The 12,336-nt window shown below is 35.5% G+C and overlaps 1 protein-coding gene across 1 annotated transcript; it reads right to left on the bottom strand.

Moving 5' to 3' along the window:
• Positions 1-1,949: 1,949 nt before the first annotated feature.
• LOC148600739 (neuronal acetylcholine receptor subunit alpha-3-like) lies at positions 1,950-11,837 on the bottom strand. Its single transcript, XM_088555481.1, has 4 exons — positions 11,793-11,837; positions 8,616-8,725; positions 3,437-3,969; positions 1,950-2,516 (listed from the first exon to the last, which is right to left on the bottom strand). The coding sequence occupies exons 1-4, from the start codon at positions 11,832-11,834 to the stop codon at positions 2,146-2,148; spliced, it is 1,056 nt and encodes a 351-aa protein (XP_088411607.1). The 5' UTR covers positions 11,835-11,837; the 3' UTR covers positions 1,950-2,145.
• Positions 11,838-12,336: the final 499 nt, after the last annotated feature.

Here is a 12,336-nt window from a genome sequence, read left to right as displayed (position 1 = left end):
CGACAAGAAGTGTCAAGAAGTGACAAAAACCATTAAAATGTCGAGAAAAAGCGACAAGTTTTTTTTCAAATACATTTATATATTAACCTTTGTCCTCTTACAGGTTACACCTGCCTCATGCTGATCTTGCATGTGTACAATTGTCCTTTCATATTAAACCTGACGTGGATTTCACATAAATTCCGAAGTCAGAATTACCTTAAATACAAATACCTAAGTTTTTCCTGAAGTCTTGGATTTCTAGCAGTCTGATACGGCTGAAATTTGGGTGGAAGAAGTTGAGGAACAAATGAATTTGAGGATTTTTTCTGAAAACCAGCGTAGGTGACGTAATTTAGGATGCTGTGATAATATGCTAGGCTTCAGTCGTTTATTTTCTTTTAATAGAAAGCAATGAAAATGAAAATAAAAATGCTCGGAGCTCTTAACATATATAGGACGCAAATCAATGCTTGTCTGTTGATAATGTTTGCTTCACTAAAACAGTACTGCGTTTAACATATACATGTTCATTTCCAACATGCCTCAGCTTTAGCTCATTTTAAAATCTCGCATAGGCTATATGTAGATGTAATAAGTTAATATGTGTAACTCGTTACATGATTTCAGTGCATCCAGTACATCTCATGAATGAAAAAATCAAATTAAAATATTAAAAGATTATAAACAAACAGAAAAAAATACCGGGCATACGGCGAGCATGAAAAATCGTCACAGTGAAGCTGAAGGAAGTTGGCTCATCCCGACAAAATAGGTTAATCGAATTTATTCTTTTTCAAGTTCAGAATTTTGAATTTTATGTGACATGTGTACCTATAAATTACCCATAAACAGAATATTAGGCTATTGACTTTTGATATCGGCTTTATCGGGGGAATCTGAGGCTCGCCCTACTGGGCTCGATCTGAGATACTCGTGATTAAGCTAGTATCAAAAACCAATTTTCTAATGTTCTCTTTTTCTTTTTATACATATATATGTAGATCACAAATCCACTTGGTATTTCTATCATCGATACTTTTTTCGGAAGATTAAAGGTTTCGAGGTTTACAATAATTTTCGACTTGTCACATTTTGTTTGTTTGTTTCTAATGGAACTTGTACTTAAACAACACATCAGTGACAATGGTTGGTCCTTTCAATCGTTATTTAATATTACTGTTTCGACGTAAATTGACTTTGATTCCAAAGATACTATATACGGTCAATCAAATGATCAATTTCTCTGAATGTAAATATTCCAAATTCTCAATAGACTAATGAAGTTTGCAATACTTACATGTAAATCGACTCTTTCTTTGCTATTGACACAACACTAAACACTATAATTAAAAAAAATCAATTTTCAGATTAATTGACAAGAAATTTAAAAACAAAAATGAAGTGGGATCATATCTGTAATTGTTACAATTATATCGCAGCTCAAACAAATGCATGTAATACATTAAGAGAAACTAATATCTCTGTAAACTAACTGACCTTACAGATATAACATTTGCTGGTTAAACGATGAACAATGTCATGTACTTCTTTATAAGAACAAGGAGAAACCGTTGAGAGAGCGACAAAGGCAAATGACCACTATAAAAAAAATATAACTATACGTTGTTAGTAAAAAAGGATAAGGAGCATAAGAGATTAGTTTGAAATTCTTGGAAATGAGCTACATGTACCAAAACATTTACTCGATAAATTATTTCTTAAACACCATCCACATTATTAAAAGAAAGAAGTCGTTTTTTAATGAAATATATATATATATATATAACTGATCAATTATTTTGTTTATTCCCGGTATGGAGTCATCAGTGCAAAAATAATAAGAAAATGCAGACAAAAATATAAAAAATAATATTTAGAAATGAAGACAAAAATCCGACTGCATTATACACCAGCAAAATAGAAATCATTTTCATTATTCAATAGATATTTAACAAATGTAAGCAAATAACTCTAACAAGTACAAGATATACAAGTACATGAGTTAATTTTAAGTTTTAAAATACACTGAAAAAAGATAAAAACTACTATTTAAAGTTAAATAAAATTTCTCATTTTTCAAGAAAAAAAAGGTTTGATACTATCTTTACAAGCATGTTTAACATGTTTCTGGCGAGTATCATTGCCCATCATATTGCTCCCTCGTTAGACAGAAAAACACAGAGTGAATGTAAATCCCACTACAACTAAAATATACACCGTAGTAAATACAATAAAGAATATGTTGTCAAGGAAACTAGCCAGTTCGTGATTTGTAAATCTCTTGGTATTTTGTGACCGTTCCTTTCGACTCCATGCATTCACTTTAGGTCGCGGGGGATTTGAACCTGGCATGTTTGTGACGTCTGTTGTCCGTTCTGAAGTTGGTTTACATGGCCAGTTCTTCATTTTTCTTGCAAATTCCTGGAGCAATTCAAGATCATTATCTTCATCAGGTTTGTGGTGGATTTTGATCACCAACACAGTCAGAACTATAGCCATTGCAGACAGACCTAATGTTACAGTTAGGAACAAAACTGAAAATATAGTTTAAATAAAGATGTAAATGCTAAGAATATTAGAATTTACCTTAAAAAAAAACCAACATGTTCAGGATGTTATGTACATATGCCTTTTCAGGTTGGCAAAACAACAATAACAAAATATATTAAACTAACATAACTACACTGTGTATATTATTTTTTTTCAGTCAATGTTCATTTAATTTTTTCCACGTCAACGACGGAAAAAGATATTAATTTTACATTTGTGACATTTTAAAACACACATGTAAGTGAAAGAGTTCCATTCCTGATTTTGATTTCTTTCATGTATTATCTTTTTCCGGTTTAATTTTTTTGCATATTACACGTACATGTAGCTATGTAAGTGTGGTCTTAAACTTTATTTCAAAAGGAAATAAGATAAAATAAATAATAAAATAAAAGCTACAGGAAACATCTTTTCAACTATGTATTTTATCTTTATAAGGAACATAAATATATTAGCATAGTTCATGATAAGAACTTTTGAAAAAAATAATCCATACGATTTCAGAACTATCAAAATTGCGACGCAACTTTTTGACTGTTCCCTCCGCGGGATTTGAACTCGTACCGCTAAGACGTCTAAGGCAATACCGCCTGCACTCAGTCTTGTGCCATAAACCATAAGAAATTCTTAGCACGGGAACATATGAAGTTTTTACGAATGAAATTAAATGCTTAGTAGGTTTCAATCTGACCCGTGTATCATACCATTTAGGATTTTACCATTGCATTGGTACTAAGTATAATATGGTGAATGCTGTGGAATGGTCAAAAGAGATCCGAATATATCATTCTTTCAATTGCTAAATTCGTCGCTTTTCGCTATTACCACCAAATTCTAGTATACAACATTTAAATAATGATTATTTAACATGCTTTGATAAATTTTAGAACCTTAAATTGTATACCTAGAACTGATGTGTGTTTTGAAGTCGTTGGCATACTGTTTGTGAACAAGGTTAATAGCACTGCCAGAGAAAGCAGGACAGTCAAAATGTACCCTGCTTTCTCACCAGACTCAACTGGTAATTGAAAAGTCACCGACGTCAAGACTGCAGTTATGATAACGGGAAATATGACACTCATGATATAATAACCCGGAAGTCGTTCAACGTGAAGGTCAAATACTAGCTCTGAGTAAGACAGGTCGTCCTCTACAATGACACCGGTATGTTGTTCAGTCGATTTTAGACGCCATTCTCCGTTTTTTCTATAGTCAAGAAGATTGATATGTGACTTGAAAAACGTCAAGTTCAAAGCGGATGTAGGAAAACCCCAACTCGCCAGCTCCACGTGACATGTTTGATAGTCGTATGGAAAGAATGTGACGTCCATGTCACATGATGTAGACAAGATGGCGGGTGGTTCCCATCGCACTTCACCGTCATACTGAATCCGAATCTGTGTGTCGTCTTCTCCGAGATTCGTTAAACCAACTACCCTGAAATATTCACAAATTTCATCTGTTCTATTTAATGTAATTTTTTATATTTGAATTGTTAATCTATGAACGATTTTTCATCGAAGTTTTGGCAGCAAATAGAAATATGATTAATAATCCTGTATTCATTCTATTATTTTTCTGTTTTTTTTTTTTTGGTCGTTTTCCCATAACGATGTTTACTTGTTTATTATATGATAATTAAGACACAGTTTTTTCACAGTATAAGTATCAATGTAAATTAATTTCTTAGCTAATTCGATACTATACTTTAGATATAAATAGTATACTTTATTCGAAGACTTTAGTTCAACAGCAGTAGAGCAGGCGAGATGACATTGTTCATATAGATATTTGTTATTTCCTAGCAAATCACATAACTAAATCATATTTTTTTTTTTTTGTAATTTTGAACATTTTTCCTTTCAGCTAATATTCTTCATTGCAGTTTGCTAATAACTTTTATGTCATGTTTGTGATTGAATGATCCAATTTGACACATACCTGTCAATCAGTGTAATCACACGGATTTTGAAAATGGTGTTATTCAACCGCACAAGTACCCGCCATGGCTGTAGTGTTCCAGGCATTGTTTTCTAAAGTAATTCTTTCTGTTAGTTTTTAGCGTTTCTGGCATCGTTTTTTTTCAAACAGTTATAGTCATTTTACAATTCGGGAAGAGACAACTGTTAATGCCATCGTAATCTAACATTACTACCAACGCACTGACGAAATATAGAACTGATTAAAGGCGTGAAACAGTATTTTCTGACTTATTCCATTTATTTCGGTCGCCCAAAACTGAAGGCATGCGGTTGACTGTAGCCCTCATTCATTCAAATTGAAAAGGAGTCATCAAGGGAACCAAGGTTATAGCGGTAATCAAAAGAATGTAATCCGGGGACAAAGACCAGACATGGAAAACAGATATTCACAACAAAGAACATAAAGTAACTAAAATCATACATACAAAGTAACAAAAGTAAATGAGCACAGGTAATACTGTAAGCAAACTGGCTAGGACACTTAAACAATGACAAGAACTGCTGGATAAAACAATGACAGGAACAATATAGTAATGACAGGAATTCTGGACACAACAGTGCCAGGAATACAACAGCAATGTCGGGTATTGCTGAACAAATAATACCAGGAACACTACAAAAATGACGTGAACCGCAAGCAAAAAAACAGCGTAAGATAACACTACAACAGTGACAGGAACTACTGGATACAACAGTGCAATTTGTTTGTTTGTTTGTTAGGGTTTAACGTCCGAGCAGCAATATTTCAGCTATATTCAGACAATGAACATGAAATGGATGATATAATGAACATGAAATGAAAAAAAAGGATGGGTCACAAGGATAATAGGGTCGACAAATTTTGATTGCCACTGGAAAAAGGGGGGATTAGTCGCACTTTACGACAAGCTTAGCGCTGCTGCAGGCCTATTCTTTTAACACCCGGACCTGCACGGGGCTACAACAGTGCAAGGAACACTAAATCAATGAAAGGAATTGCTGGGCAAAACAGTTCCAAAACACTCAAACATTGGCGGGAAAATCTTGACAATACTGCACAAGAGTAAGAAAGGGAACACTAAATCAATGAAAGGAATTGCTGGGCAAAACAGTTCCAAAACACTCAAACATTGGCGGGAAAAGCTGGACAATATTGCACAAACGTAAGAAAGGGAACCAAGATTCTAGCGGAAATCAAAAGAATGTAATCCAGAGACAAAAGAACACAACAATATTGAGAGGAAGTGCTGGACAAAACAGTAAAAGAAGCGCTACAACATTGACAGGAATTGCTGTACAAAACAATTTAACGGATGCTACAAAAATAACAGGAACTGTTGGACACAACTGTGCAGGAACATTACAGCAATGACTTGAATTACTGGAACAAAACAATACCAGGAACACTTTATCAATGACGCAAACCTCTGGACACAAGAGTGAAAGACACACTACAGCAATGACTTGAATTACAGGAACAAAACAATACCAGGGACACGACAACAATGACATGACCTGCTGTAGAAAACAATTCACACAACACTCAGACAATCACGGGAAGTGCTGGATTAAACAATGCTAGGAACGCAACAGTATTGACGGAATCTGATGAACAAAACAATAGAATGGGGCACTACAAAAATGACAGGAAGTGCTGGTCTGAACAATGAAAGGAACGCTACTGTATTGACGACAAGGGTTGGATTAAATAATACCAGGAATAGTTAAACAATGACAGGAACTGATGGAGAAAACAATGTACATAACACTCAAACAATCACAGGAAGTGATGGATTAAACAATGCTAGGAACTCTACAACAATGACAGAAACCTCTGGAGAAAATATTGCAAACAATCAAGGGAAGTGTAGGATTAAACAAATCCAAGAACGTTACAGCATTGATGGGATCTGGTGGAAAAAAACAATACCAGCAATACTACAACAATTACTGAAAATGCTGGACAAAACAATCTAAGAATCGCTACAACATTGACAAGGACAAGAATTGATGGAAAAAACAATACAAGGAACAAAAGAATAATGACAGTACTTGTTGACAACCACAGTGAAAGGAATACTACAGAAATGGCCAGAAATGCTGGACAAAACTTTGCAAGAAACACCAAAGCAATGACCGGAAATTCTGGTTACAACAGTGCACAGAACACTACAACAATGACGGCAACTCTAAACAAAAACACACCAGGAACACTACAAAACGACAGGAAATGCTGAACAAAACAATACTTACAACACTTAACTAATGGCGATAACTACTAAAAAACAGTGCAAGGAATACAACAGCAATGACAAAACAAGGTCAGGAACACTACTACAATGACCAAAACTGCTGGCTACAACAGTGCAAGGAATATTTCAGCGCAGTGAGTGGGAATGCTGGACAAAAAAAATGTCAGGAATACTACCACAATAACAGGAAATGCTGAACAAAAATAATACTAGCAACAGTGAAAGAAACACTGCAATATTGACGGGAAGCGCTGGACAAAAATACCAGGGACACTACGAAAAAGACAAGAAATGCTGAACCAAACAATACCAACAATGACGGGATTTGCGGGAAAAAAACAATACCAGGAACATTAATAGAATGACAGTACTGCTTGTCAAACAGTGCCAGGAACACTACAGCAATGTCAAAAATTGCTGAACAAAACAATACCAAGAACGGTACAACAACGACAGGAACTGCTTTTTAAAACAATTAAAGGACCATAACAAAAATGACGGGAAGTGCTGGACAAAATAATAACAGGAACACTACAACGACAGTAAGTGCTGGAAAAAAATTAAACAAAGACAGGACGTGCTACATTAAACATACCAGGAACACTACAACATTGACGTGAATTGCTTGACAACACAATACAAGGAACACTTAAAAAAAGACAGGAAGTGCTGGACAAAATAGTAACAGGAACACTACAACGACAGTAATTGTTGGAAAACACCAAGAACAATTAAACAATGACGGGAAGTGCTGGTCATAACAATGACAGGAACTGCTAAGAATGCAAACAACACTCAAACTATAGCGGGAGCTGCTGGACAATACAATGCAAAGAGAAACGTGGAATCTTTCTCAACACGGTGCACCACTATGGTTTGCGGTCAGGTTTTCTGCATTATAGCCTGACAACCCCAGCATGTATCACGCCAATGGTACCCCATTCCAGCGCCTGGGGCAAACAACCCAGTTGCTCGGTGGGCAGAACGCCCTAGCCCCCGGCTAGGTTTCTGAGCACTATTTAGCCGCCTTTTACGACAAGCTTAGCGCTGCTGCAGGCCTATTTTTATGACACCCGGACCTGCACGGGGCAACAATACAAGGAAAACTTCACCAATGGCACGAAGTGATCGACAAAACATAACCAGGAATACTACGAAAATGGCAAGAAGTTCTGGACAAAACAATAAAAGAAACGCAATAAAATTGACAGGAATTGTCGGACAAAATAATACAAGGAACACTTCACCAATGGAACGAAGTGATCGACAAAACATAACCAAGAATACTACAAACATGACAGGAAGTTCTGGACAACACAATAAAAGAAACGCAACAAAATTAACAGGAACTGCTACACACAACAATTCAAGGAACACTACATCAATGACAAAAAATCCTGGAAAAGGAACACTACAACAATGACAGGAAATGCTGGACAAAAGAATACCAACAACACTTTAACAATGACGGGAACTGCAGGAGAAAAGAGTGCAAGTTACACTACAACAATTACGGGAACTGCTAGTCACAAGAGTGCAAGGTACACAACAATTAATTGCAAAAAAAAACATATCAGGAACACTACAACAAGGAAAGGAACTGCTGAACGAAATAACGCATACATCACTCAAATAATCACAGAGGAAGTGCTGAAATAAAGTGCTTGATTAAACTGCTTGACAAAATAATACAAGGAACACTACAACAAAGAAAGGAAGGGCTGGAAAAAATACAATAACAGGAACGCTACAATATTCACAGGAACTTCTGAACAATACAATAAAAGAAACGGTACAACATTAACCGGAACATGCGCTATGAATATAAACCATCCGTTGAACATTTGCTATATCCAAATTTACTACTTACGAGTTTTCTACAATCAGTTCTGGATGCCACAATTTATCTTGTGAGGCATAGATGTGTTCTATATCGCCATACTCCGATCGGTTCCACGTCAGTCTTGTATCATTCCAAACCTTTATTGTGCAGCATACAACAGAATAGTACAACATACTGACATATTAACGAAATTTCACAATGTATTCGTGTGGAAAGTTTAACCTAAAATGCATTGAAGTTTTTTTGTTCAATTGATATCTGCAAAACGATTTATAAGAACAAACAACGATATCAATAAACTAGAGGCCCTAGGGGTCCCGAATTGCTCACCTGGAACGCGTATTCTAGCCTTATAAATATTTGATGTCATGGAATACAATAATATCACAGCGAGCGATTGATACCTTTTCCTTCTGAACGGCTGGTACCTATTTATAATTCAAAAACTGAATAATTGCTATTTTACCTTTTAAAAGACTGAATCATACAAGAGTGTGTTCTTGGCCAGAGTATATTAGGTCTGTTGTGGGACTTCTCATAACGATAAAACATCTATGAAAAGCTTTCTTCTATTTTTGATTATTGTAATATATTACATATGATATGGCATTCTTCCATTTTCACAGGTTATAATGGCTATATGATTCAAATGGTATGCAGGGTACCAAATGCCGTGTTTCCTTCTATACGTTTTTTGCCGCTACGTTTCTATTTATAAATGTATTAATTACACAAAGATACGGACACGAACCGTTCCAATGTTTCCAAATTATTGTCGGCCACTGATATTTCCGTCAAAAAATTCGAAGATTTGAATGAGATTTGGTTTTTAAGGATGAGTTCGACATGTAAATTTGAGATTTCGAGATGATTGAGAAGTCGATGTTGCCATGGCGTCCATTTTCCCGCCAAAAAAATTTGGTAATGACATACCAGGTTCGAATTTCGATTACAAAAAATATTATTTTCACAATGTATTTGAACATATACATATGTATATTATATAAATAATATAACATACTTTTCGCAGTCAATATGCTACATAAAAGTCCATAATTGATACATATAGACAAAAAACCAGCAAAAATTAGCATATTTTTTTTTCAAGAGAACTTAAATTGAAATAAGACAGCTTTTGTAGAAAATATCATACAGATGAGTGCATCATTCAATTTTTTATTTAAAATATGTTTATGCTTTTAAAGTCATTTTTAAAATCAAATTTCCGATCTTATATGGCAACATCTCTTAAAGAGATTTGTTCTACAACTTAGACGCATTATTGTATCGATCGAAACATTATATGCACCGCTCAAAAAACTAACGAAAACAGCAAAAAATAAAAAAAAATGAATAACAATAAAATAAATAAAAAAAAAAGAAACGCAATTATCCGCCTTTTCAAGGTAATTTACATTGATATAAACTCGCCTTATTTTCCCCAGTGTGTTCCTATTATCTGCATCATATTATATTCTATTGTCATTGCGACTTGACTATATCCGGTTATTTGTGTACAAGTTCATATCTAAAAATGTTAATTTCCTATTCTCCAGAGAAAGATGTCTACAAAATGCTGGAAATTTTAATTGACAACATATTTGTCCAGTGTGGTGGACGTGTTTTTCAACAAACGGTCGGCATTCCAATGGGAACAAATTGTGCTCCTTTACTTAATGACATATTCCTTCACTCTTATGAGACTACGTTATAGCTGATCTGATCAGAAAGAAAGAATATCGTTTGGCTAGATCCTTCAATCTCAGTTTCCGCTATATAGATGACGTATTATCTTTACACAATCCTAATTTCGAGGATTTGATACATCGCATCTACCCAAAAGAACTTGAGATGAAGGATACTACAGACACTGTGAAGTCAGCCTCATATCTTGACCTACACTTAGAAATCGATGGTAAAGGAAAACTATTGACCAAACTTTACGACAAACGTGATGACTTTTCATTCAGAATTGCCAACTTTCCTTTCATCTGTGGCTATCCCTTCGGCTCCTGCGTATGGAGTGTTCATATCACAACTCATACGTTATGCCAGAGCTTCCCGAAACTACGCCGACTTTTTGTATCGCGCTAGAACTCTAACAAATAGGCTTCTGGAACAGGGTTATGTTGCTACAAGATTAAGTCATCACTACAGAAAATTTATGGTCGTTATCATGAACTCGTGGATCGTTATGGTGTATCCATCAGCAACATGAAAACTGATTTATTCAACGGGTCATAGTTTACCTTCCCTCGTTTGTCTACCCCGGACTTGACTTTTTATTAGCAACTCGGCGGGTGTTTCTAGAAAAGCAGAGGACGCTTACCCTACCGGTGCACCTGGTTCATGCTCCCAGTTTTCCCCCGTGCAGGTCCGGGTGTTAAAAGAATAGGCCTGAGCTTGTCGTAAAAGGCGACTAAATAGTGCTCAGAAACCTAGCCGGGGGCTAGGGCGCTCTGCCCACAGAGCACCTGGGATGTGTGCCCGAGGTGGTGGAATAGGATACCCCTGGCGTGTTACATGCTGGGGTTGTCAGGCTATAATACGGAAAACCTGACCGCAAACCATAGTGGTGCACCGTGTTGGGAAAGATGCCACGTTCCTCGCACGTTAAAAAACCAACTGTGCTATTCTCCCGGAGTAGGAACCATAGGGCTCCGCCACAGGAGGCTTAATTGCCCGATCTTACCCACCTCTCCCTATTTCCAGTGGCAATCAAAATTTGTCGACCCCCCATTGTCCTTGTGTCCCATCCCTTTTTCATTTCATCATCATTCCATGTTCATTTTAGCATTGATTTCATGTTCATCGTCTGAATATAGCTGAAATAATTCTGCTCGGACGTTAAACCCCAACAAACAAACAAAGCTCCCAGTTTTGAGTGGAGTCCGAGTTGCTCATTTACTTTTGTTACTTTGTATGTATGATTTTAGTTACTTTATGTTCTTTGTTGTGTATGTCTGTTTTCCATTTCTGGTCTTTGACCCTGGATTACATTCTTTTGATTATCGCTATGGCCTTGGTTCCCTTGATTACATTACTTCATTCGGGTTTTTTTTCATTACAATAAGGTTACTTAAAAATTCATAAACCTAATCTAAAATGGTTCATGTTAAATCTATAATCCCTTTCTATATAGGTGTTACAAATAATCATAGAAATAATTATAACCAATACAACTAACTCATGTTTAATACTCACCACAGTAAACCATCCTGAAGTTGTAAGTGTCTGTGTTTTCATTTCCTGAAATATGTAATATTTTGTTATTTAAAACCCATTAGCAATATATAGATGTAGATTGCAAAAAGAACATTTTGTTCCCTCAAAATTATTTATGACAATTGCACAACTTATCGGTAAAAAAATGTGATAAACAATTGAATCTGTTCATTATTGAAAGTGGTAATGCTATGAAAGATTATTAATTTTTTAACGGTATGCCTTTTGCCAATTTTGTTGTGGCCTGTGGGACATAAATTGTTCGTTGTTTGGCATTTGATGGATGACTATCTCAATGACGATCATACTACATCTCCTATTTTTATATTGATTGATTGGTAAAAACTATTTGATAAACTGATTGATTGTTGAGGTTAAACGCCTGAATAGCAAAACTTCAGCTATATTCAGGTGATGAACATGAAATGGATGATAAACTGAAATGATGATAAAATGAAAAAATGAGATGGGACATAAGGATAATGAGATCGACAAATTTTGATGCCACTGGAAATAGGGAGAG

Source organism: Perna viridis, chromosome 12 (assembly GCF_037379345.1).
Source record: "Perna viridis isolate PV_CMFRI_1.1 ecotype Kerala chromosome 12, ASM3737934v1, whole genome shotgun sequence".
Taxonomy (NCBI): Eukaryota; Metazoa; Mollusca; class Bivalvia; order Mytilida; family Mytilidae; genus Perna; species Perna viridis.
The sequence above is the reverse complement of the archived record's forward strand: the minus strand, read 5'-3'. Positions and strand labels throughout refer to the sequence as shown.

Excerpts from the sequence above, each read along its gene's own strand:
- LOC148600739 (XM_088555481.1), bottom strand. The coding sequence starts at position 11,834 with ATGAAAACACAGACACTTACAACTTCAGGATGGTTTACTGTG. Across the intron at positions 8,726-11,792 it reads CTTCAGGATGGTTTACTGTG|GTTTGGAATGATACAAGACT; the intron begins GTGAGTATTAAA and ends TGCACAATAAAG. Across the intron at positions 3,970-8,615 it reads GAACTGATTGTAGAAAACTC|GGTAGTTGGTTTAACGAATC; the intron begins GTAAGTAGTAAA and ends TGAATATTTCAG.